At 57.9% G+C, this 25,369-nt stretch overlaps 3 protein-coding genes across 3 annotated transcripts; all 3 read right to left on the bottom strand.

The window, feature by feature from the left end:
• AQP6 (aquaporin 6) lies at positions 1–2,568 on the bottom strand. Its single transcript, XM_012534615.1, has 4 exons — positions 2,176–2,568; positions 1,232–1,390; positions 891–971; positions 1–216 (listed from the first exon to the last, which is right to left on the bottom strand). The coding sequence occupies exons 1-4, from the start codon at positions 2,566–2,568 to the stop codon at positions 4–6; spliced, it is 846 nt and encodes a 281-aa protein (XP_012390069.1). The 3' UTR covers positions 1–3.
• A 6,620-nt stretch (positions 2,569–9,188) lies between these two features.
• Positions 9,189–12,996, bottom strand: AQP5 (aquaporin 5). The gene is made up of 4 exons (XM_004274350.4): positions 12,382–12,996; positions 11,100–11,264; positions 10,651–10,734; positions 9,189–9,875 (listed from the first exon to the last, which is right to left on the bottom strand). Exons 1-4 carry the CDS (start codon positions 12,742–12,744, stop codon positions 9,702–9,704), a joined length of 786 nt encoding a protein of 261 aa, XP_004274398.1. The 5' UTR covers positions 12,745–12,996; the 3' UTR covers positions 9,189–9,701.
• A 6,648-nt stretch (positions 12,997–19,644) lies between these two features.
• Positions 19,645–25,166, bottom strand: AQP2 (aquaporin 2). The gene is made up of 4 exons (XM_004274351.1): positions 24,721–25,166; positions 21,436–21,600; positions 20,981–21,061; positions 19,645–20,350 (listed from the first exon to the last, which is right to left on the bottom strand). The coding sequence occupies exons 1-4, from the start codon at positions 25,078–25,080 to the stop codon at positions 20,141–20,143; spliced, it is 816 nt and encodes a 271-aa protein (XP_004274399.1). The 5' UTR covers positions 25,081–25,166; the 3' UTR covers positions 19,645–20,140.
• Between the last annotated feature and the right edge of the window lie 203 nt (positions 25,167–25,369).

Raw genomic sequence — 25,369 nt, 5'->3', positions numbered from 1 at the left:
GTTCTATGCCACCTGACACACATTCTCCATTTCAGTGTCCTCTGAACTGGACTGAGATTCTTCCTTCTGGGGCTCCACCCCTTCTACCTCCTGCACCTCCGCAGTGCCTGTGAGGATGGCAAGTCGCTGGGCCAGGGTCTTGGTGTCAGGGAACAGGATAAAGTTGTAGATCAGCGAAGCCAGGACAGCCCCCGTCAGGGGTCCCACCCAGAAGATCTGAGGAGGCAGAAGTGGGTACCCTGCTCGTGAGCCGTCAGGACCATAGGGTGGTTTTGGGACCCCACCTGCTTCCCAGTGTTGACTTGGTCTCCCAGGAACCCTGGAGCCATCCACGAAGTGGCAAATTTGAGAAGCACAAGTCCTGACCTCCCACTCTGAGTCCCCGCAGGTGAAGGGACCTTGCCTCCCACGGGGCTGGGCCAGGCTCCCCGCCACCCCTCTGCCTCTCTCTTCTCGCCTTCCCCATTCCAGCCCAGAACCCGGGCTAGTGCTCTTCCTGTCCCTGCTGGGGTGTGTGTGTGTGTGTGTGTGTGTGTGTGTGTGTGTGTGTGTCTATTTCTGTTTGTCTTTTTCTTTATCCAAGTTTGGAAAGTGGTCCAGCTGGAAGGAGTGAATAAGGAAACAGCCAGGACTTGAGGCCTGGGCCAAGGCTGCAGCTCCTGCCCTGGCTCATTTCTTGCCAGTCCACTGGGTACCCCGGACTTTTTGAAGCTGTAAAGAAAGGATGCTGGCTCCGGTCTTCTGAGCTTCGGAAAACCTCCACTGGGGGTCAAGATGGTCTGTGGCAGGGGGACTTGTCTCCCCAAGTGTCTGTGGTCCTCCTGCTGGTGAAAGTCCCTATTGCCACTGGGGCCCTCTCCCTTCCCCTGGCTGCCAGCAGAGGGTCTCACCCAGTGGACTGCGAACTTCCCGACGATGACAGCAGAACCAAAGGAGCGGGCTGGGTTCATGGAGCAGCCGGTGAAGTAGATCTGGGGAGTGAGTGCAGGTCAGGGTGTGAGGAGGCTGAAGGCAGGCCTGGGAGGGGACAGTGCCCTCCACCATGGCTCAGAGTCCCAGCCCCGGGCTTGGCCTCTGTAGCACCCTATCCGGGGCCTGGAGTGCGGGGCACAGCCTTGGCCCCAAGACTCGAGGGCTCAGGGAAGGACACCTCCTCGCCTTCAGGGCCCCTGCAGCCTCCCCAGGGAGGGACCAGTGGGTACATGGGCCCGGTGTCCCCTTTGCCCCTTACCCCAATGAGGTGGCCCACTGCCACAGAGGCTCCAATCGTGGCAGCTGGGGAGCCAGTAGTCTGTCTGCTGTCGGTGGAAGCAAAAACGCAGAGCACAAGCTGCAGGGTCAGGACTAGCTCCACTGCCACCGCCTGGCCCGTGGAGACGCTGCTCCGGACCTGTGCAAGGGGGTTACACTGGAGCCAGCGGGCTCTGCCCGGGGCTGGTGACCCCTTGGGCCTCATTTCCTCACTGTAAGGGGTGAGAGGCCTCACCACCGCCAGTCCCAGGACTTAAGGAGCTAATGGGCTGAGGAGAGCTGTGTGGTGGGGTTCAGGTGAGCCCCAGACACTTGCTCCCTGCAGAAGCGAGTGGCACCCCACCCACTACACGGCTCGGTTGGGGCCAGTGGTTCAAGGGGAGGCGGGGGCTCAGGACTGGTGGGAGCAGGAAGGCTGGGGAAGCCAAGATGCACGATGCATGTCTGCAAGCTGCCTGGGAGGGGCCCTGGGTAGGAGTGGAAGGTGGGGACTCAGGGAAGTAAGTGGAACACAGATGATTACAGGAATCTGGGGGAGTGAGACAGGCCTCAGGGTGCTGGGGAGGGAGGAACATGGGACAACAGAGGAGCGGGGGACGTGGGGTGGACCCGGGGAGGTGAAGTGCGTGCAGGGTCCCCTGCCGCTACCCACAGCTCCACCTCTCCCCACCTACCCCCACCCTTAAATGCCTGGTCCTTTTCCGACTCCTGTCCCTTAGTGTGGCTTCTTCCTGCTCCCCCTGTGCCTTGCACCACAATCCCATTCCTGCTCTCCCTGCACTAAGGCCACAGTCATTCCCCTGGGTCCCGGGTCCCAGCCCAGAGCAGGTGTTGCTCTGTTACCTCCCTGTCCCCTCTCCTCCAGCCTGGCCCTCCCCCCTTTCCACCTGTATGGACCTGCCCCCTCCCCCTCCCCGCACCTACCACGTTGACCCCAAAGGTGTCTCGGATGTCCCCGGGCGTGACCCCGTAAAGCAGAGCAGCCCCCGCCGTGGCCCCTGCCAGCTGGGCAGCCACGTAGGCCACAGCACGGGGCAGGGAGATTTGGGAGCCCACGAGGAAGGCCAGTGTCACAGCAGGGTTGACGTGGGCCCCACTAGCCTTCCAGGTGATCTGCACGATCACGGCCGTGGCCAGGTTGAAGGTGATGGCAACCTGCAGCATAGAGGGAAGCGCCAAGGGCCATCTCAGAGCCGAGCCCACGCCAAAGAACACGTACAGCCCCGTGGCCAGGAACTCGGCAAACACAGCCTTGCTGATGGTCGTGCAGAGCCGGCACACCAGCGTCTTGGCCAAGCTGCGCCCGCCTGACTCCATGGCATCCGGGTCCTGGTGCCTTTGCTCCCGGGGCCTCTGTTTCTCTTCCCTCTGATCTCCTCTGCCTCCCCTGGTCTCCTGTCTCCGGGCTGCTCCGGCCCCAGCCTGCAGCTCTTCCACAGTGCTGCTGCCCTGAGGACTGTGTGGTCAGACTGGCAGGGGGCGGGCTGACAGGGTTATGTGCCTCTGGGTGGGTGGGAGTAGGGGTGGCATGACGGGTGGCTCTCACATGCCCGCTCCACCCTAAGCTCACCTGATGGCCAGAGGAGGGGGGCCCTCCCCGGGCACTGAGCTGGAACCTCCCAGGAGTTTTCCAAGCTGGACAGGCCTAACTCCGCTGCGGGCAGACGTCCAGCCTTGGGGGCCACAGGTGCCGGAGTAGCGTGGGCCATGGGATTCCAGGACGCTCCCACCCCCGATGTCAGCTTAAAGCAAGATCCCTGAGATTCCCAGGTCCAAGGCCTGCTTCAGGGGGCCCTGCGCACGCTCCGCAGCACCTGTTCCCCCGGCCCCCTTTGCCTGCAGGCTCGGCCTCCAAGTGGGCTCATGCTGTTCTGAGCCCCATAAACCCAGATGTGTCCTCCATTCCCACCTAGAACCCCACTCACTGAAAGCTGATGTGAACAGAGTCAGCCCTACTGAGGACGTGGGCCTGTGTGGGTGCAGGGGGGCAGATGGAGGAGGTGTTTATTGCACAGCTGATCAGTGACACCTGTGGCAATGGGCACCTCTGCTGCCCGCCAGCCACACACCAGCCACACACCAGTTTCCGCTGGCCCTTCACCCACTTCTGCCTCTTTCTGCCTCCCCTCCCCCAGCTCAGCCCTTCCCCTTACTTCTCTGACCTCCTCCTTCTCAGGGGCCAAAACAATCCCTCATGCCACACAGCGTAGCTTACCATTTTTGTGGCTATGCTGGCCCTAAGGTTACCCGCGCCCTAGGCTCTGCCCTTTAACCCCCAGCAATATACCAAGGTATTTTCTCAAATAAAAGTGTTCCTTCCCTAAGAAGAACCTGCCGAGCTGTTAAAATAGTACACTCTTCACCTGTTCACCACATCTGGGTGCCCTGACCTCACCCCCCGCCCTAGCTCCCTGCCCAGTGGTTGTCCCCTGGTGTCCTCAGGCTCCCCAGATGCCACCTGTCCCACAACGAGATCCTCGTCTCTCCCTGTGACCCCAAAAGCACTCCTTCTGTTGTCCCAGCTCAGTTGGCGGCACCTGGGAGGCATCCTTGACCTCACCCTCCCGCCCCCATCCAGCGAAGGCAGCGAGTCCTAGTGATACTGAATCCTAAATATTTCTTGCCTGTGCCCTCTTCCTGCCAGGCCTGCTGCCCTGCAGCCTTTAACCATTCTCTCTGTCTCCTCCCTTGCTCCGCTCCAATCAATTGCCCCCACTGCAGCCTGAGTGATCTCTCGAAAATGCAAATCGATGCTGCTGCCCCCTGCTAAAATCACTTGAAGCCTCCTGTCCCCTCTGTGAGCCCCGTGCCTGGCCTACAAGGTCCTCTTGGCTCCTGCACCTCCCACCTCACCTCTCCCCACCTTTTGCCTTGTCCTTTACCCTGTGGCCTCACCAGAAGGCCAATGGTTCTAGAACACTCCATGCTGCTCTCCCCTGGCGGGATACTCTCTCCTCTCCCTGGAAAGCCCATCCCACGTCCTTTGCTTGGGTGAGTCCTATTCCTAAGGCTCAGCTTTGATGTCACCTCCCCCTTTCCTGGGTGAGGGGGCAGGAACCAAGTTTTGTTCATCCCTACATGTAACGTCTTGCACAGGGATTTGCGCACTGCTGCAGTAAGGTCCTCAATAAATATTTGTTGAATGAACGAATGAGTGAATAAAAGCTTCTTGGCCTCCTGGAGGCAGGTGACTTTCATGTCTGCTTCATTTCAGCTGGCTCTCCTTATAGCCTTACACCTGTCCTCACCTGGGGCTGGGTCTTCTGAAATCTTCAAGTGAAACATCCCAACTCTGACCACAGGCTCTGTCCATCCACCCTCCCCCATTTCAGTCCCAGTCACATTCCTCCCCCAATGTCTCCCCCAGCCCCTTTCTGTTCATCCAGCCATCCTGGCTTGACTCTACCTTCTCCAGCCAGATCCCCTGGCATCTCACCTCAGTGCCCTCTGTCCCAGCACCCTGTTCTCTGAACCCCGCCCCCCCCAGCCGTGTCCCTCCATCCTCATTCTTCTCCACACCCCTCTGCCCCCATCTGCCCTGCTGAGCGCTGCTGGAGAAACTCGCCCAGCCGTGCAGACTGCCGCCATGACAAGTCCATGGTCTCTGGCCACAGTAAGGGTCACAGCTCTGCTCAGCAATCCTTACACCACACCGTCGCCAGGCGGCTCTCTCCCCATTCTTGTAAGCCCTACTTCAAACCTTCCGTACTCTCTTCAAGTACCCTACCTTGCTCTGGCTTTCCTCCAGCAGATCTACTTGCCTCCTGTCCTACCTAGAAAGTGAAACCAGCTGGCAAGACTTCTTCCCATCCCTCCACCCCACCCTCCCCCAGCCGCAAACTCACCTGCAGCTGCCCCATGCCCTCACCAGCTTCCCTTTGGCCCTGAAGAAGAGGCAGCCCTCCTCCTGTGTCTGCGTCAGGGGGCCCCTCCTTGTGTTCTTGGCTCCCTTTGAGCAACTGGGGCCCTCTCTTGGCCATTCCCAGCCTCATCTACGATTTTCATTTCTCCCTCTCCTGGCTGCTTCTTTATAATGTGCCTGGGTAATCATGGAGTAGTGGAGAGACCATGGGTTTGGAATGCCTTTCCTCTTTGTTTCTCTTTCAAGACTTTGCTCAAGTTCAATTCCTCTATGAAGCCTGCCCTAATTTTCGCCTCCAGGAGAGTCAGGGCAAACTTTGTAGAGAAGCTGGGCTTGGGCAAAGCCAGGGGCTACTTCCGGCTTTGACTTCCTCGGTGCCTCCACTGTTCCAGTGCAGACTCCCAGTCTTGTCTGGCATGAAGGAGTCTTTCAAGAAATGCTCAAGATTGAAGGAATGTAGTGTGAGTGACATTCCTCTCTGGCCCTGGGGTTGGGGGGTGAGGGTGGGGGGATTTCCCTGGCTGTCCCAGGGAATCTCACGGGCATCTATCTCCTTCCCTCCCCTCACACAGGGTCATACAGGGCCTGGGGAGAGACACCTGCCAGTCCCTACATCTTACCTAGCCTCAGTTTCTGCACCTGTACACAGGCAACAAACAGCAGTAATGCCTGTCTGTTGAGAAGCTTTGAAAAGAAAGTGAAAGCATTTGAACACTGCCACATATTCTGTACCCCTGACCAGTGCTTAACTCCTGTGACCTCAGCTTTCCCACTTTTAAAGTGGAGATGTTGGGAATTCCATGGTGGTCCAGTGGTTAAGATTCTGAGCTTTCACTCTCAGGAGCCCAGGTTCGATCCCTGGTTGGGGAACTAAGATCCCGCAAGCCACGTGGTATGGCAAAAAAAAAAAAAAAAAGTGGAGATGATAATTCCCACCTCCCTAGGAGAGCACCCCCCAGTCAGAAGATGTTGGTTATTAGGACTGTCACCTCCCTTCCCACTCCAGCGAGACAGCTGTGAGGGCCGTGCTGGGGTGGGAAGGGTCCAGGACAAGCAGCACCTGAGGCCCCTGCTCTGGGCCCTGGAGATTGAGAGCCTTAAGGGTAGTGGCAGCCCTTGTCTCTAGCTGGCCTAGAGAAGAACCTCCTGGGGCCCTGCCTGGCCTGGAACAAGGTCCTTCACCCCCTGAGGACAGGTGGACATGGGCCAGGGCTTGCTCCAGCTCCAGCCAGCATGTCCCTGGGCCCAGCCAGTCCTGGGCCCTAGTAGTACGCTTTTGAGGTCACTCTTGGTCCAAGAGCTTTTTACAAGCCCCACACCTGGCTGCCTACAGCTGCCTGTCAGGTGGCTGTGTGCTCTGAACCTCTCAGAGGCCTGTCTCTGGGCTCCCCAGACTAGCGGGGTGGGCGTCTCTGTGGGGAGATGTGTGTGTGGTGTGTGCGTGGGCCCGAGGGGCAATGTGAGCTCTGATTGAGGTTCTCTCTCGGGGCTTGGAGAGGATGGGGGAGCAAGAAGGAGGGGAAGGAGGAGGGAACTGGAAGAGATGAGAAAGGACCATAAAAACATGACAGAAAGGGAAAGATTCAAGGTAGTTTCCCTTGTATCCCCTCACCCATCCCCACAAAATGCTGGAAAGAGGAAGCTGAGGCTCAGAGGGGGCTGACAGCCGACCCTCCCGGCAACCCCTCCTCCTGTCCATCCAGCTAGACAGCAAACCCTCTGTCTGTTCTCTGCATGACCCCTAGTCCTCCTCCATCTTTCCATCATGTCACCATGTCCACCTTCCTACCTGGTGAAACTGGCAGCCCCGGGGAAGGGAAGGGGAGGAAGCCTCCTACAGGAGAATCAAAGCTCTTTTGGGTTCTGTCTTCAGGTGGAGCAGAGGGTCAGAGGGATGACTGAGCATGTGTGTGCTTGGATATGACACACACGTATACCTCGCTGATAACACGTGGAGCCAGGCAGCTGGGTCTGGTCCCGAGCGGCCCTGTGACAGGGAATAGGGGACGGGCGATGTGGCTCTGCACACACGCGGAGTGAGCGGTCTATGCCGAAACACGGAGCCCGCTGGGTACAACCGAAGAGCCTTGTGGAGCGGCGCTAGCGTGTGCGGGCTCGTGCGTGCGCAGGTCTTTGTGAGCGCCGGACTCGAGCCGCGCGGGGAGGATCCGACACCAGAGAGCGCAGCGCCCTCTGCTGGCCAAACGGCCCGGCCCGCGGCACCTAGTCAGCCCCAGGCCCTAGGCGGACCCTTGCCCTCGGACTGGCCAGTACCTCCCTCGGACTGGGTGCCCCGCCCATCCCTGAGGGCCTGTCCCTCATAGGCCCACCGTTCACCCCGTCATGCTCCCCGTGGGGCCCATCGGAGAAAGGAACCAAGTTGCTGGGCTGGATGCAGAGGGCTGCCTCCCAGTCACGGCTGTGCCTCACTTGAGTCTTGTGTGGAAGTCTTGCGAGGAGGTCTGATATTCTCGTCCACAACCGCCGGAGGAGGAAGCTGAGGCTCAGATTAGGGTTGAGAGAGCCGACCCTCCCAGCAACCCCTCCTCCTGCCCAGCCATCTAGGCAGCCAACCCTCTCTATTCCTGGCCTTGACCCCTAGTCCTCCTCCATCTCTCCATCCTGTTACCTTGTCCACTTTCCTACCAGGTGAAACTGGCAGCCCCCGGGGCGGGCGGAGGAATCCCCTCTCTTCTGTACCCACTCCCAGACAGTGGGGTGGCGGGGGGGGGGGGCTTGGGGTAGCTGCTTCCTGGTGGCCCAGGGGACCCAGACCTGAAAGACTCCTCAGGGTCCCCTCTCCTCCACGCCGCATCTGGCCCAGACCCGGGACTCGGGGAAGAGGAAGCGCGGCAGCCGTGGATTCGGTGGACGAGGTCGCCCCCTGCTGGTCGGAGCTGGCACTTGCGCCGGTCTCTTGGGTAGGGGCAGGGGTGGAGGCAGCGGGTGGGGGACTGCTCCTTTACCGGGGCTTCACACACACTGCCATTTGGTGTTAACTGCAAGCCGCCAGGCAGGCAGGGCAGGGTGCCGGCTGCCGCTACCATTTACGTATACTAGACTCAAGTTTGGAGGAGGGCTGGGGAGTCTGCCCCTCCTCACCCCCAGCCCCTGGGACTGACCCTGGCCAGCCACTGTCTATGGCTTCTCCCATCGCTTCTCAGTCCATCTCCTGGCCCTGCTGGGCCCTCCTCTTCTGAGGCAAAACTGAAAACCACGGGGGAGAGGTTCCCACACCAGAGAGAAGCGCGAGCTCAGGTTTAAACACTCTCGGGAGAGCAGAGGCGCAGAACTGCGGTGTGGCTGGGGTCCCAGCTGTAGACGTGCTGGTTTTCACGCTAGCAAATCGAGCCCTCGATCTGAGGTGCCTCTCCCTGTTTGCACAAGTGTTTCCCTTTTATCCATTGTTTCATTTTATCCCCGTAACAATCCATGAAATGGGTACAAGTATCCCCATTTTACAGATGAGGTAATTAAAACTCAGAGAGCTTGTGTTACCCAAAGTTGCACAACCAGGTTTGAACTCAAAGTCAGAGTAACTCTGATGAAGAGTTGTGTCCTGAGCTGTTGTGTGCCCCTTTCGCCACAGAGAGCAGCCCAGTCCCAGGAATCTCACTCCCTCCCTTCATCTGACCGCACGACGACCCTGTGAGGAAAGCATTTTTTATCCTCACTTTATAGCTTAAGAGATGGGAGGCTTAGTGAGTTTAAGGGGGTTTCCTAAGGAGTGTCAGTGGCAAGGGGACAAGGGCAGGTAAGGGCAGAGCTACAGGCCCAGAGGGGAAGACAGTGGGAACCATGGCTGGTAGAGGCTGGGCTCGGTGAGGACCCCTCCTTCTCTGCTCCCACTGCCCCCTCCTGACCTCTAGCTCTGTGGCTACATTTGGTCTCTTTCTCTCTCTCCTCCCAACCCCCTCTCTGACTCTCTAAGCCTCCCTTGGCCTCAGCTTCCCTGTCTCTCCACAGAGGATTGTGGAGACGGTGGAAGAGGGTGTGGGATGAGGAGGAGGAGAGGTGATGAGCCAGAGTACCCTGAGGTGAGGCTTCTGGAGAGAGACGAGGCCGAACATGAATGTCAGTGGTTTATTGGGAAGCCTCCGCCCCTAACACCAGCAGCCCTACCCCATGCATCCTTGAGCAGAAATAAATAAGGTGGCATGTAATGAACCAGGTTGCCTCCCTCCTAAAGAGCTCTGGGGAGGGTCAGCCTCTGCTGTCCCGGGGGCTGGGATCCCCCTGGCTCTTGAGGAGGGGCTGGGGAGAGGGAGGGGACACAGACTGCCAGCCACCCCTTCCTGGCGTGGCCTGGGGCAGCCTGCAAGCTTAGCACTGCGTTCACGATCCCTGAGGTCTGACCTCGCTGCAGCAGTCTGCCCTGTGCCAGAGACACCCCTTCCCCACCAGACCCCAGCCCCTGGCCCCCACCCCAAGAGCCCCATCCTGTGTTCCTGCTCCAGCTCTAACCGTTCAGCCTGGGGAGTCAGCACCTCCTCCCCAGCTGCGGGGGAAGGCAGCTTTGCCATCATGTATTTCTCTTCTTTCCCCCTGCGGTTCAGGGGCTGAGAGGCTGGCCCCTGCGTGATGCTAGTCACTGGGCAGTCAGCTCCATGGTCTTCCTCCGCTCCTCTCCGTCCTCCTCGGGCTCAGACACGCCCTTGATGATGGCCACACGCTCACTTAGCCTCAGGGAGTTGGGGGAGAACAGGTAGAAGTAGAGGATAGCAGCCAAAGCAGCCCCCATGATGGGCCCCACCCAGAACACCTGGTGGAGACAGAGCCGTGTCAGTCGGCTGAGCCCCAGGCCTCAGAGACCAAGACCTCCCCCTCCAGAGGACAGACCCATGGGCCTCTCAGAGGAGACAGACAGACAGACTTCCAGACCTCCCGAAGGAAAGACTTCTCTCCGCTTCAGGGGCAGATACACTGACACCCCACTCCCCAATGACAGGGACATGGACCACAGACACCCAGATCCTCAGAGGAGACAGACATCTCCAGAGGGACAGGGCCCCGCCAACCCCACCCTAAAGAGAGACCAATGAACCTTCAGAGGGAACAGACGTGGAGATCCTCGGAGAGATGAACAGAACGCCTCTCCCTTCCACACGGGGATAGAGACAGACTTTGGAGAGCTCTCAAAGGAGATGACAGATTGTCCAGAGGGACAGACCCACAGGAAGGAAGACTCTTCCCATTCCCCCAACAGGGACAGAGAAATAAAACATCAAAGAGGACAGACACACGGACCCCCTGCCCCCCACCATCCAGAAAGATGGAAGCAAAATCCTCAGAGGGTGACACTGGAGCACAGATCCTTTTCCCTTCCCTAGAGGGACAGACACACATAGGCAGCCCCTCCCTCAAGCCAGGGTCCCCTGCCTGAAAAACCTGTCCTTGTTCTGGCTGTATCCCCTTCTCTCTCCAGCCACCCCCAAGCCCTAGGCCCCCATCATCCAGGAAGTCCTGTTAGCTGTCAGCTGCTAAGGCTGGGTTTCCAGGCCCTCATTGCCAGGGAGCCAGGGGAGGCCCAGACTCACCCAGTGCGAGGGGCTGAACTGCTTCATGATCACTGCGGGGCCGAGAGAGCGGGCCGGGTTCATGGAGCAGCCGGTGAAGTAGATCTGGACAGAGAGAGGGAGGTGGTGAGGAGGGCTTGTCTACTCCCACCCGGCCCGGAGTCTCCCCGGGTCCCCCAGCAGTTCAGGGGCTCAGCCAGGTCTCCAACTGTCTCCCAGTTCCTAGGCTGGTGCCCTCTCCCTCCACAGGTTCCTACGGACCCCTCCTCTCCTCTCTGTCTTGCGCTTGGGCTTGGCTTCCTGCCCCCATCCCAACTCCCACTCACTTCCATCTTTCCTCGGACTGGAGAAGGTTTGAGGGGATCAAGTCTGGGCCAGAGTAGAGCAGCTCCACTCCAGGCCTTAACTGCCAGGCTCATAGGTCCAGAAGGTACTCCCCATTATCTGCCCCAAGGGGCAGCACTGCTCACCCCCACTAGGTGGCCCAGTGTGACGGACAAGCCAATAGACAGGGCTGGGGAGCCCACAGGGCTGATGCGGCGGCAGTCGGTGGAGGAGAAGATACAGAGCGCCAGCTGGAAGGTCAGAATCATTTCCACCACAACGGCCTGGCCCGGAGTTGTGTTGTTGTTGAGCTGTAAGGGAAGGGTGTGTTAGGGGCCCTGCCTTCTTCTGGCTCTATGGCCAGGGACTTGGGGGGATGGGCTTTTGGTCTCCAGGGACATCTAGAGCCTGAGCACCTGGAAGCCAAGCCCTGTCACATCAGGGAGGTCATCTGCTGAAGAGAGCACATACTTCGCAGTGAGCACAAAGCTTGGAGCGCAAAGCTGTGGCTAAAGGGCAAGTGTGAGGGGAGCGCTTCCTGGACACAGGCCTGTCACGCGTTCTGCCCAGTCCCCAGTCCCCACAAGCTGGCATTTACCCTCCCTCCTATGGGCAGCTGCCCAGTTTGCTTACGGCACCCCCCAAGCCAGCCTCTCGCCTGTGCCTGACCCGCTGCCAGTTCCAACCTCAAACCCGTCTCTCTGGTGGGGCTGACTCACCGCTTGACAATGGCCGAGAAAATCCTCCTCTGTGTTTGATTAATGAACCCAGTTTGCATGGGACATGGAGGCTGAATCTGGGGCTGCGTGAGGGGGAGGCAGCAGGGGGCCAGGAGCAGGAACCAATACTCATCAGAGACTGTATGCACTGGCCTCACATCAGGGAGTTCACAAGCACGGTTTCTAAACATAAGTCCCTGACTCCTGCTGTTATGCAGGAGTCCCACATAATAGTCCCTGCTGTTATGGCCATTCCCACGTAGTGTGAGTGAGAAAAACGAGACCGGGAGAGGCCAGGGCCACAGAAGACAGTATCACAACCCACCTCTCTCTGATGGTTCCATGAGACCACTCCACTGAGGAGCACACAGGAGCAATGAGGCGCCCAAGAGGACAGAAGAGCTCAGAGGTAAGACAGAAGAGAGAGAAGTTCTGGGTAAGAAAAGAGGGGCAGCAGGCAGGCACCAGGAGAGAGGCCAGGATGGGGCAGCATGAGGGCGTCAGGCGGAGGAGGTGAATATGAACCACAGCAGTGGGCTGAGGGGCACACATGGAGATCCATCCTCCCGGCCTTAGGAGGCTGTGACCTTCCTGGCAGAGGTGTGCACTGGACCAGTCTGTGGCACCCATTCTGGAGATGGGGTTTGGGGGCCAGGTCCAGAGCCCACCACGGGGTCCCTGCCCCACAACCAGCCCCATTGACACTCACCGCGTTGACGGCCAGATTGCCTCGGGCATCGCGTGGTGCCACCCCATAGAGGATGCCAGCCCCGGCAATGGCGCCCACCAGCTGGGCCACCATGTAGAAGGCTGCCCGGAGCAGGGAGATCTGGTTGCCCAGTAGGAGGGCCAGCGTGATGGCGGGGTTCATGTGGCCACCGCTCACGGGCCCCAGGGCCTGGGCCATGGTGCCTATGGCCAGGCCGAAGGCCAGCGAGATCTGCAGGATGGTGGGCAGCGCCGACGGCCACTTGAGGGCCGAGCCGAGGCCGAAGAAGACGAGGATGAGGGTGGCCAGGAACTCTGCGAACACTGCCTTGAGAAAGGCCGCGGAGCACACCTCCTTCTTCATGGTCTCAAGGCAGCAGCCCCCGCAGGGGTCGCACGTCGGGGCGGCAGTGTAGCGGGCCGCGGGGACTGGCTCCCGGGCGCCGAGGGCTCTCCGGCGCCCGCGGCGTGGCTCGCCTCCTGGCGCGGGCCCTGCGGGGCGCGCTATATACAAGGCAGGCGCCCCGCGGCGGGGCGGGCGGGCGCGAGGGCGGGGGCAGTGGGCGGCTCCCGCACCAGGCGGCCAGCACTGCGCGCTGGGAGAGAACTTCAGGCCGCCGCGGTCTCGCCGCTGACCCCGGCCCCGCGCTCCCCTCCCCCCCGCCCGGGCAGCAGCCCGCCCGCTCGGGCCACGTGACCCGGCTGGCGGTTGTAGATCCGTCGGGCTGCCTGGGACCCGCGCATGGTGCGCTTCGGACGGCTCCCGTGCTCTCCTCCGCGCGGCTCCCGTGCTCTACTCCACGCGGCTCCCGTGCTCTACTCCGCGCTGCCTGTCCCGGGCCCCCCCGGGAGACTTTGTCGGGTCCGGGCTCTCCTGTCCTACCGACCTCCGGCCGTCTGCCTCCGCTGGACCTTTATCTCTGGCCTTGGTCTTACCCTTTTCTTCTCTTCGGGCGCTGGGTCCAGCTCCTCCTTTTCCTCCTGCGACCTGGGCATCCTGACCGGGCTTCGCGCCCGGCAAGGTTGGGATGATGCGCTTCCTTGAGGACAGCGCCGCCGCCATCCAGCTCCCTACCGGCCGGTGGCAGGGGCGGGCGGCCATCGTGGGCCTCTCCCCACTCGGCCCGGCAGGCCTCCAGGTTTGGAGAGGGGGCGTTTTGAGATAAGTGGGCCCCGTGCCAGCCTGCGCCGGGACTCAGCCGTCCTCTCTACTCTGTTTCACCTTTCCTCTCTATGTGATTTTGCTCTCTATGACTTTGTCTCTACATCCTTTCCCATGTCTGTCTCTCTTACATTTGGTCTTTTTTAGTTCCCCCAAAGTCAAGTCCTCCTACCCCTGGACTCGGTGACACTTCCTTCCGGTCCCATTCCTCGCCGCCCCCCCCCCCTTCTTGCCCCTTCCCTCTGAGCTCCCAGCTGCTTTCCACCCACCCCTCCCACCCTTCCCTCTTCACACTCCCAGGTTAGGCATGTGGGGAATGAGGCTGGAGGGTCCTCGAGGGCTTGGAAGAGGGGCAGGGACCCACCGCCAGGATTCCAGGAGTGGAGATGCACTAAAGACTCCACCACCACTACCATGACATGTCGTTGGGAAACACTCAGCACAGTGCTTGGCACAGAGTAAGGCTCAATAAAGTTTCCTCAAGTTGTGACTGTAATGTTAAAACCCCCCTGAGGGCTCTGTGTGGAGCAAAGTGAGAAGGTGCAGCAGAGGGAGAGGACAGGTGCTCCTCTGTCAGGGGGCTGAAGGGAGGGGCGTGGAGGGAAGCCAAGGACCTGGAGGAGCGGGATGTGGGCTCTGGCAGCTAAGATGCCAAAGAAAACAGGGAAGGAAGAAACGTCGCTATTGTTCCTGCTCTGCCCCGGTTTCCTGCTGGAGCAGCTCCTCCCCCAGGTCTCTCCTCTTAAGGCAGGAGGCCCATCTGTCCCTTCTGCCATGGGTCCTGGGGCCCTGCCCCTGGCAGAGCATGGCAGCTGTATTCAGGATCTTCATCTGGGCTTAGGGCTCAGGGCTCTGCGGGCCTGGTTCAGACTGGAACAGACTGGAACAATGACGCTCATGACCCCAGAGGCCTTTGGGGACTAAGCCCTTTCACTGCTGAACTTGCCTCCAGTCTGCCCCCTTCCACCTTCTTTTTCATCCTCTCTCTTCAGGCACTGTTGTGAATCCACACGTGGAGTGGGAAGGACTCGGCAGTGTCACCAGGGGAAGGAAGCTCCTGCTTGAGGATTTGAGACCAGTCCTTTATAGCCAACAAATGGCTTTGGCCTCCACTGTGTGATTAAATTCCGAGCTGCCTGTGAGGAAGATCAGACTGAGAGGTTCTGCCTTGCCCAGGGTCACACATGACCTGAGATGGGACCCACGGCGTCGTCAGAAGTGGCCTGGTGTGGCTGAAGAAGGAGACCATATCTGTCCAGATTGCTCAAGTGGGGGCAGCTGGTTACATCTCCTAGGCCTGTGCTTAAAGCCCTTCTGCCTCTCTCTAACCATCAGGGTTACTCTGTCCCCAGGCTGTCACAAGAGCGCCTATAGGCTGGAATTATCTTTGCCCTGAGCACTTGGACCCTTCCCTGCCACAGACCCAGAGGAATGCTTCCCTGGGACCACTCTGGGCCGGGAGATGGATCTTCCCGTGCGTGGCACAGAAAGTGAGAATCTCTCGGGGGGAACCCCTTCTTCCTCTCCTGATATTGGGCCCCCTTGGTTCTTTGGGAGCAGTTTCTGGCTGAGGGTAGAAATGGTAGGTAATTGGCAGCGGGTGATGCTGCCAGGACTCCACATATCCCCAGGTTTGGGGAAGGGTCATTCATTCATTCCACAAAGACTTACTGAGCACTTACTATGTACCAGGCACTGTTCTAGGCACTGGGGATATAGCCGTGAGCCAGCAGACAATGTCTCTGCGTTGTGGAGCTAATATTCTAGCGAAAGGAGACAGACAATAAACAATGGACATATTGAAATTATATAGTACAATAGAATGTGGTTAAGTGCTATGGAAAAATAGAATATGTTATGGGAAACTGGTTCTTTGCATTTTAAATGGTTGTCATGTGGGTCTTATTGAGAAGGTGACATCTGAGCAAAGACTTGAAGAGTGAAGCGGAATCTGGCCTCTGTACCCCAATGTCAAATTAAATCTCAGAGACAGAGTTTTGGGTGAAGTAGAAAAGAATAGCTCTATTGTTTTGCCAGGTAAAGGGGGACACAGTAGGCTAATGCCCTCAAAACTGTGTGTTCCGCCCTGGGGGGGCCTGTGAGGAGTCTTATAGTCCAGGGGCAGGGTTGCCGATAAGGATCAGGGTACATGCAGGGACCGCATTCCTTCAATCCAGAGATCATCTGGTGTCAGGTTATGATGCGTGAACTGTGACCTTCTCTGGAATGAAGAGTGCTTCATCACATCTTCCATTTGGTGAGGGTTTTAGTTCTTCAGAAGAGCTCAAAGATAACATTATGTATATATCCCTTGAGGGGGAACCAGGACCCTGCCCCCAAGGCTGTACTACTGTTTCTTGACTGCTTCTTCCTTGTCTCCATATCCTCTCCCTTCCCTGATTAGCAACCGTTTGAACCTGCCCTTTGGAACTCAGAGAAGGGGACACAGAAAGGCTTTTGTGCCCAGGAGCCCCACAGGGTCCTGCTTGGTTTCAAGAGGAGAGGGAAAGAACCGTGCATGTATCTGGGGAAGAACCTTCCAGGCAGAGGGAGCAGCCCGTGTTGCTGAAGCAGGAGAAAGGGAGGGCAGAGAGTGGTAGCAGTGGGCAGACCTTGTGTGTCACCTGAAGGACCGCAGGCTTCACTCGAAAGGGTGAGGGAGTCATTGCACGGGGACTAGCCCATCAAACGCCTCTGTTGCTGTATAGAGAAGAGATGGGAGGGGCAGGAATGGAAGCGGGGAGGCGGTGGCCTGGCGCTGAGTGCAGGTGCTGAAGGTGAGAGCGATGGGATCTGGATCCCTTGGAGGTAGAACTGACAGGGTTCCCTGGTGGAGTCAGGGCTGGGTGTGAGAAGGAGTCAAAGATGACTCAAGCCTTTTGGCCGGAGCAGTTGGAGAGATGGAGTTGCCATCAGTTGGGATGGGGAGGACTGTGGCAGAAGCAGGTTTGGGGAGACGAGCAGAAGGCCAGTTTTGGACATGTTGAGTGTTAGGCATTGTCCTAGACCCTAGGGTCCCCGCCCTGACTTCCCAACGTGGTGCTACAGCCAGCACGAGGGCACCGAAAGGGGCTGTCCTTCGTTCTCTCTGGAGGACCCACAGCCGGCCCATGTCCTGGTGGCCTCCCTGTGGTACCACCTGGGTGACAGAGCCCAGCATGCACATTTTGGCCAGGCTGACAGTGGGAACTGGCCACCAGAGTTCCTAGCTGAGCTGATTCAGCACTGAAATCCCCTCTGCACCGTCCCCAGCAGCAGCTCTGGGAAGCTCATGACATGCCACAGACCCCAGTCTGTCTTCTGGCACCTTGGACTGCACGGACCATTTCTAAGTTGTGAAAGAAACAGTACTTATTGACAAATGAGCATTTATTGAGTGTTTACTGTGTGCGGAGGGAAGATAGAGAGACGGGTGCCACCCAAGAAATGGAAGGAGCCCTGCCCTCAATGGGCTCACAGTCTAGCTGGGAGGCACTGCCTAGATACAGAATCACAGCTTAAAAGATACAAAACAATATGGAAGCAACATGTGCAGGTGCAAAGTCATCTGGCACAAAGTGGGAGCGCGGAGGTGGAGGCAGCTGGGACCCCGTGGTCAGACACTCCTGCCCTCAGCTCAGAATCCTCTCAGTCTCCAGCTTGGGGACCTGAAGTTCTGTTCATCTACCTCCATGCTTCCCTGCCTCTGTCTGGTTGGGCGTGTGTTTGACATCTACCCTCCTCCAGACTGGGTGCTCTTCAAGGGCAGAATCCAGCTCGTGCCTTTGTCATTTTCTCCCTCCCTGGCCACGGCCCTCCCCAGGGCCCCATGTCTACCACAAGGCAGCAGGCTGGGCTGGACAGGCCGGGTTGTGTGCGCTGGTTTCTGCCAGGGGCTCCCAGGAGGGGCCTGGGATTGGCCTCAGCACAGACCTCGTCTCGTCTGACTTTCGAGTGGAAAGATCATGAGATTTTGCATAAGAAGTCCTGAGTTCAAGTCTTAGCTCTATATACAGCTGTGTAACTTTAGACCAGTCTTTTAGCCTCAGCCTGCAATGGGAAGGACAGTATTTGCTTGCCCTGTCCCAAGGGGTTGGGAGATAATTACAGGAGATGATAAGGGAGTGCTTTGGAAAAAGTAAAACCCAGCATGACTGCTGGCTGCTGTCCTTCCCTAACCTGCCTGAAGTTTTAGGAGGATTAGATGAGCTAACGCAGGTAAAGCACCCAGCACAGAAATTGGGACACAAGAGATGCTTAATAGGTGTCAGTTCCCCTCCACCCCCATCACTTGAATCCTGCTTTGACCTCTGACCTCAGTGACCCCAAACTGGGCAATCGGGGCTGGAAGTGGTGGGGATCTCACATTTAGTTTGGGGGGAAGATGCAATCTTGGAAGAAGAACAGACTAGAGAGAAATTCTTGGCAACTTCTAGAGGGATCTGTTGGGTAGAGGTGAGGTGAGGATGAAATACCTGAGACACATCCAGCCTTGGCTCACAGCTCAGTGCCGTGCTGCCCTTGAACTTCCAGAGCAAAGACACTCAGCTGCCAGGAGTACAGCCCCAGAAGTCACTTTGGTCTCTGACTCAACTCCTCCCCCGGTAGTGAGGCTAAGCGACTGTCATCAGCTGTCGGGGATTGGGAGAATCATCTCCATAGCACCTATGACCTTCTAACCCGAAGGGAGGTTTGGTCAAGGAAGACAGACAAGAGCATGGAGGAGGTAGTGGGCATAATTACAGAGATGTGTTCCTCATACACAGTCAGTCTCTGAAGGGAGTGGAGGGCCCAAAGGGGCTGGAAACTGGTGCACAGTGGTGCTTGGTGCAGTGTGGGACAGACACATATAAAACCCTTGAAAGCATGGAGGCAACAGAGCATGGAGAAGGGGGCTCAAGGTGTGATTCTTAGGTTAGCTATGCAGCAGGCTGGAGAGGGAGGGTAGAATGGACGGTCTGGGTGGTGGGGAGAGGGGAGGGGAGAACAGCCAGTGTGTGCTCAGTGTTGGGAGAGGTTAAGGGACTGGACCAGATGGGGCCAGCCCCAAACCCATCTCCTGCCTGCACCTTGGGGCCCCAGGGCTCTCCTTTGCTTTGACCACCAACTAAAGGAGATAAAGGAGGCCAAAGGTCAGACCCCTTCTGCATTCTCCCCCCAGGAATCAGAAATAATGAAATGATCCCAATAATGCCTGATAATGGTATGAGGAATACAGTTCACTCAGCATCTATACAGGCATCATCTCACTTAATCCTAGTTAATCTCATTTGAGAACCATTGCATTGGCCTGGAAATTTAGAAGCCCAGCTCTAGACACAGTCCTGCCTCTGCCTGGACAAGTCATCTCCCTTCTTTGGTCCTGAGAGCACTAGAGTGCTCTCTGCACAGTAATGTTCTGGTGGGAGCCAGAAGGGAGGGAGCACCAGGGCTGGGGGGTGGAAGGGAGAGAGGGGAAGAAGAGCGCTGCCTGGGGAGGGGGCCAGGCGGTGAGATGGGTGATGGAGGCGTGTTGCCTGGTGCCTGTGGTTGCGTGCCTGAGTGCCTTGCCCAGCCAGCCATAGGTGTGTGCTGGGCGAGAGGACTCACTTGTGAAACTGAGTGTCTCCTTTCAAGAAGTGTCTAGTTGCAAATCTCCCCCTCTCCCAAGACAAAGGCCAGGGGCCTACAAAGGCCTTTTGTTTTCTCTGCCACAGTGGGAGGCTAATCTCGGAGTCTGGAGCCCCCCCTGGAGATGAGGTCGCACGCATGTACACTTGTGCGGCAGGCACACACGCACATGCCTGCTTCCTCCCTGGGCGAGCCTCCCTGGGTGAGGTCCCCTCTTAGGGCAGGAAGGAGGTCCTTGGCCACTCCCCCCCCCCCCCCCCACCGGCGACGGCCGAAGGCCACTTCGGGAGCTGTTCCCTGGTTGATACCTCACTATGTCTAGCAATGGGTCCTGGCAAGTCTTAGGACCCAGTGCTGCCGCTTGGGGAAATTTTCCAGAAGGGGCAGGGTAGGGGGGGGATATCAGTGCCCCCCTTCAGCTCTCTCAAAGTGGCCTCCATACCCTCCTCTTCCCTTCTGCTGGGAAGCACACTTAGAGCTCCTGGGGATGAATGGCCGGAAGGACTCATCCACTGCAGAGGAAGTGGATTTATTGCAGGTGGGGGAGGGAGGGGTCAAGAGGGGAGTAAGAGGTGGCCGGCCATTGCACACTTGCATCACCACAGGCACACCTGCTTACACTCAGGAGCATGAACAACCCTGCACCTGGGGACAGAGAGGCACTGGGGGATGAACGCACAAAACCTGATGCCCCATTCCCAGACCCGTCCCCCGCAGCCCACCCAGTACACTGCGCAGGCTCTCCAGAGCCTTCCTCTGCCCTTCCTCCCCTGCTCGGTGCCCAAGTCCCCAGCTCCCTGCAAGGCGCCACGGGGTCGACTACTCGACTACTCGCTGCCCGCCGCCTCAAGGCAAGGGATCTGCCACGCTCACCGCTATCCCCGCCCTGGCCTCGGCACGTCCTGGAAGCAGCTACTCTGCACTGGGGGCCGGCTTTGCACCTGGGGAGAGGGACTCTGGCGGGGGTGGCGGGCGCTCCCCCGAGCTCCCTCGAGCCCAGCCCAGGCGCTCAGGCCTTGCTGCCCCGAGGCAGGCTCTGCGGCGAGTGCAGCTCCACCGACTGCCGCCGCCGCACCTCGCGTTCCTCCCAGTCAGTGTCGGGCTCCAGCCCCTTCAGCACGGCCAGGCGCTCCGACAGGCTCTTGGCGGGCGGGAACAGGATGTAGTTGTAGAGGAGGGAGGCCAGGATGGCGCCGACCAAGGGTCCGACCCAGAAGACCTGGGGGCGAGCGAGAGGGCGGCTCGCAGGAGTGCTCCTCTCCCCCTTCCCGTTGAAAGGGAGCCTCACGCGGTGAAGGTAATCAAACGCATATGCATGTAGTTATCAACGACTGGTGAGCAATTGGGAAGACTTGGTAATGGGGGCTAATGGTGCGAATTGGAGCCGACTGCCCGGGTGAACTTGGTCAAGTTACTTACCCTCTCTGTGCCTGTTTCCTCACTATAATAAGACGTAATTTCTGGAGTTCTTGTGCAAAACTAAATGAGTCAATATTTGCAAAGCACTTAGAAGAAGTCCTGGCACATACTAAGTACTAGATAAGTGCTAAATAACAGAAATGTGTTACGTAGTATAAATATTGCCATTTATCGAGTTCTAAGGCACTGCGTCATCTGTTTTACACCAGTTACCTCGCTTAATCTTTACAAAAAGCCAAAGCAACCACTGCTCTTATCCTCATTTACAGATGTGGAAACAGAGTCTTTGGCGTCAGACCTGAAGGGTGGACCCAAGACTCCACGGGGGCCCCAAGAGGAGGACTGTGGAGGGTTTGCTGATCCCACCCCAAGCTCTTCCAGCCAGATGGGTTTCTGGGGGAGGGGAAGGCAGGGAGGTTTCAGCCATTACCCAGTGGTTGTCAAACTTGCCAGTGACCACAGCTGGAGCCAGAGAGCGGGCAGGATTCATGGAGCAGCCAGTGTAATGGATCTGCAATGGGAGGCAGGGGTCAGGGAGGGGACGGAGGTGAGGAAGGGGTGGGGGGGAGTCTCTGTGCCTCTCGCCAGTCCTTGACCTCAGCCTAAAGGGAATCCATGCAATGGACAATGGAGTTCATGTTATACTTACAGGGCTCGCTATTCATTTGAAGCTGGAGTGATATCTGTCCCTTTGTGGTATATGGGAGTCAAACCCTCTGGGGTGTGTCCATGTGTCTTTCCCTCTTGGGAGTTCTGTGTATCTGTCCCTCTCCCTTTTGGGCGTTCTGTGTATCCGTCTCTAGAGTGGTCTGTGTGTCTGTTTCCTTGCAGTAGGTCTGTGTGTCTGTCCCTCCAGGGAGGCTGGAACCAGTGGCCATGACCTACCCCGAGGAGGTGGCCCAGGACCACAGAGAAACCAATGGAGAGGGCGGGGGTACCCAGGTTGTCTCCACGGCGCTCATCCGTGGAGGCGAAGATGCAGAGCACCAGCTGCAGGGTCAGGAAAAGCTCCACGGTAACGGCCTGGCCAGCTGTCGAGTTGTTGCTGAGCTGGGGACAGAGAGGGGGTGGGGGGGACACACTGAGCATGCTCCCCACACTGGTGCCATCTTCCTGCCCACCTGCAGTCACAGCTCCAGATAGGCTTCCGGGCAGCAATCCAGAACATCAGGGCTCCCCAGCCACCTCAGTCCAGACTACTGATGGCTTCTTCCTGGGCCATGGCACAAAGGCAGGGGGATGGACCCTACAACTGCTTGCGGTCCCCAGGCCAGAGGTAGGGAAACTGACTCCATAGCCCATTAGATTTGGGAGCTGGGGTTGTGCGCCTGCAATGTGAAAGGAAAAGGATGCTGAGATACATCATTTCTGCTTCCTGAAGAACAAGGAGGGAAGAGGTTTTCATTGCAGCAGGAAGCTTTAGGCCAGGTAATAGGAAGACCTTCGTCTCTATTTAAGCCCTAAGATACTGGTGTAACGAGAGGCCTGCGGTCTTTCCTCCTGTGGTCAAGGGGCTCCCAGGAACAGGATCTAGGGACTTGGCTCTGGGGATGGCGCTAGTGTGCCCCTTCCCTCTGTGACTGCACTGTGCCACTCTTTCCTCTAAACTTTGCCTGTTCCCTTTGACCTTGCCTGTTCCATACTGCATTTCAGGCCTCAATTTTGCCCTGTGGATTGGCTCCCCGCACATCCTCCAGAGGTTGAGGTTGGGGTGCTGGAGCCCTGTACTTTGGTGCCTCCTCACCCCATGTGGGGTGCCCATGGTCCCAGCACACCTTGCGTTGGGTAACAAGAGAACTTGGGGCTGAGCAAAGAGGTGATTTCATCCACCCAGTGCTGGATTTCTTTCTGGGTTTTGTCATCTTATGCCCTACATCCTGCCCTCTCTGGGCACTGCACTGGGTGGAGCTGTGATAGTTCTGAGCTCCCACGATCCTTCTCCAGGCCCTGAACCCCAGCCCTGGGTCCTAGCCCTCAAGCTGGCACCCTTGGGTCTCTCTAGAGTCTAACTTCAACCACCCCCCATTCCCCCCTCCCCTCCAGGTCTTCCAATGTCAGAGCCTATAGTGGGCAGCAGTGAAGAGCTTTGAAGGCAGACACTTTGGCGCTTTTGACTTGCTGTGGGGCCCTACTTATTTCAGCCTCAGTTTGTCTTTCTGTAAAATTGGGATCATAGAATGGATCCTGGAGGACTGTGTGAGAATCAGAAATGACAAGGGCAGAACCCCAGCTCCATTCCCACTGGTAAACAGTGGATCTAAGGAAGACACTGTGGATGTGGGTTAGGTGTCAGACAGCTTGGGGTCCACGTCCAGGTACTGACACTGGTTCTGTGATTTGAGCCAATTAAATGCTGAACCTCAGTTTACCACTCAGGGTAGAGAATCACAGAATTCACCTTACAGTGTTGTACCTAGAATGAGATGAAATCTGGCCTAGCACGAAGCAGATGTGCATCAATGGTAACTTCTTGGTGGACAGACTGGCTTTTCCAGTGACCTCACAGGACACTTGGGACACCCATGGGGGTCAACTAGCTCTCACTAGCCTCAGGACAAGTCAATCCCGCTGCTGCCCCATTCCAGCCAGGAAGGTTCTCCCTAGTCCCTCAAGATGGTAAGTGCTGAGCAGTAACTTGGGGGGGCCTCCTCAGACCCTTCCCTTCTGAGGGCCCTAGTCAACTGTGAGATGATGGGAGAGCAGGAGGCCATGTCCTCATGGCCCCTTAGCACTCCCATTGCCCTGCTATTAGAGGAGGTTCCCCAACCACACATTCTTGAGACTTTCTTGACCATGCTCTCTGGAAGTTCCTCTCTCAGTCTAACTACACCTCATCTTGCTGCAGACTGAACTAATTTCATTCTCAATGGAAATGGTCAGATTTCTCAGCCTGTTCACCACCATGGCCACTCTCGCCTTTTCTCCACCTTGAGCCCCCAGCCTAATGATATTTTCCATTTTGAAGAAGAGACGAGTTCTCCAGTTGGGATACCCCTGCCCTTGCATGAGGAAGGCCACCTGTGCCGAGGAGGGGATGGCCACAGAGACTGTGCAGGACTCTTCAGAGACATCAGAGCTCTTACCCAGTGGCCCAGGGATAGAGAAGGCCAAGAAATGCAGGAGACTGAGGCTTGGGATGGGGGATGGAACAAAAGCTGTGTTGAGGGAACACAGACTGTCCCTTCCCACCCATGCCCTCAGATGCCCAGGCCTTTCACAGACCCGGGGGAGGGGGAGGGTGGGGAGGGGGAAGGGGCTGCGGCATCACCCTCAGCTCCCAAAGGGCCCAAGGCTCCCGATTAGCCACTGTTCATGGAATCAGCAGTTAGCTCGTGGGCTCTGGGGACCTTCTCCGAGGTCTGGAGAGACCTTGCCCCTTTAGCTTTGTCCTGGGTTCTGGTGCTTGTTCTGGTATTGACAAACTGTAGGACTTTTAGACTGTCGCTTCCCTTCTCTGAGCCTCAGTTTCCTTGTTTGCAAAACAAGGCTTAGGTGGTGGCTCAGGGAGGGGACGTTGGTGGGGTGGAAAGATCCTGGGTTTTGCAGTCAAGCCTGGGTTTGAAGCCTGGCTCTGGTACTTCCCCTTTTTGAGCCTCAGCTTCCATGACCTTAAGAAATGGATCTTCTCATCCCTGCCTCTCAGGCTGGTGTGAGGTATCAACCTGTGGCGCATGAGGAGCCCCTGCTGTGAGGCCTGCACACAGTAGATGCTGAAGAAATGTTGGGTCTTCTTCCCTCGAGAAGATGCTGGGCACTAGCCCTCTGAGGTTCCTCCCAGCTCGTAAAGCATGTCTGCTCTGGGACCCTGTCCTCTGCCGGGTCCTAGCGCAGCCCTCCCTGTAATGCAGGTACCAAGTCAACAGAAACCTTGATGCTGCTCTTCCTCCAGGAGGCTCAGGACAGAAAGTACAGGAGACCCGTGTGTATTCCAGCCTCTGCTCTGACATGACTGTTCCCTCTACCCTGACTCTCCTATGGCAGCTGTGTTCCTGGCTCTCGAATTTCTGCCCCTCCCCCATACAGCCACCCTCCCTCTCTTTCTGTCTCTCTCTCTCTCTCTCTCTCCCCCCACCCGGACCCTCACCCAGATCTGGTCCCTCCCCTCTCATCCTTTATAAGAGACTCCCCCGGATCTGCCCCTGTGGAAAGGACAAAGTTCTGGCTACTCACAGCATTGACTGCCAGGTCCCCCCGGATGTCTGGTGGTGTGATCTCAGAGAGCAGGGCGGCCCCGGCCACGGCCCCCAGCAGCTGGGCAGCCACGTAGAAGGCAGCTCGGAGAAAGGAGATGTGGCAGCCCACCAGGCAGGCCACGGTCACGGCAGGGTTGATGTGGGCCCCGCTGACGTGACCCAGAGCCTGCACCAGGGTACCGATAGCCAGGCCAAAGGCCATGGCAATCTGCAGTACAGAGGGCAAGGCCTGTGGCCAGTTGAGGGCTGAGCCGAGGCCAAAGAAGACGAAGACGAGTGTGGCCAGGAACTCTGCAAACACCGCCCTGGAGAAGGCTATGGACCGGAGTTCCCACATGCTGTGGAGACTTCTGTGGGCTAGCCCAGTGGTCTCAGGGACGGGAAGCTTGCGGCTCTCTCTCTCTCTCTCTGTCTTTCTCTCTCGGGGTCTCTGGGGAGGCTAGTCATGGTCATTTATAGGGTTTTTCCAGCCTGGTTTTGGACACGTGAGATGGAGGTGGACTTTGGGCCAATACCTCTTCTCCCCGATGGCTGCCTTCTGCCCCCCCTCTCCACCCCTGCCTGCAGCATGCCTATCACCCCATCTTGGACTTCACAGCTGAATAATGTTCCCCATTAATGAGCTC

The sequence above is a fragment of the Orcinus orca genome, chromosome 11, assembly GCF_937001465.1.
Source record: "Orcinus orca chromosome 11, mOrcOrc1.1, whole genome shotgun sequence".
Taxonomy (NCBI): Eukaryota; Metazoa; Chordata; class Mammalia; order Artiodactyla; family Delphinidae; genus Orcinus; species Orcinus orca.
This window is presented reverse-complemented; position numbering and strand designations above follow the sequence as displayed.

What these genes read in the sequence shown, in the direction of transcription:
- AQP5 (XM_004274350.4), bottom strand. Translation starts at nt 12,744, where the DNA reads ATGAAGAAGGAGGTGTGCTCCGCGGCCTTTCTCAAGGCAGTGTTCGCA. An exon ending in GCAATCTGGCCGTCAACGCG is followed by an intron (nt 11,265 to 12,381) that starts GTGAGTGTCAAT and finishes CTTCCCTTACAG; the next exon opens with CTCAACAACAACACAACTCC. An exon ending in AGTTCAGCCCCTCGCACTGG is followed by an intron (nt 9,876 to 10,650) that starts GTGAGTCTGGGC and finishes TGTCTCCACCAG; the next exon opens with GTGTTCTGGGTGGGGCCCAT.
- AQP2 (XM_004274351.1), bottom strand. Translation starts at nt 25,080, where the DNA reads ATGTGGGAACTCCGGTCCATAGCCTTCTCCAGGGCGGTGTTTGCAGAG. An exon ending in GGGACCTGGCAGTCAATGCT is followed by an intron (nt 21,601 to 24,720) that starts GTGAGTAGCCAG and finishes CTCTGTCCCCAG; the next exon opens with CTCAGCAACAACTCGACAGC. An exon ending in GCAAGTTTGACAACCACTGG is followed by an intron (nt 20,351 to 20,980) that starts GTAATGGCTGAA and finishes GCTCGCCCCCAG; the next exon opens with GTCTTCTGGGTCGGACCCTT.
- AQP6 (XM_012534615.1), bottom strand. Translation starts at nt 2,568, where the DNA reads ATGGAGTCAGGCGGGCGCAGCTTGGCCAAGACGCTGGTGTGCCGGCTC. An exon ending in CAGTGGGCCACCTCATTGGG is followed by an intron (nt 972 to 1,231) that starts GTAAGGGGCAAA and finishes CTCACTCCCCAG; the next exon opens with ATCTACTTCACCGGCTGCTC. An exon ending in GGAAGTTCGCAGTCCACTGG is followed by an intron (nt 217 to 890) that starts GTGAGACCCTCT and finishes CTGCCTCCTCAG; the next exon opens with ATCTTCTGGGTGGGACCCCT.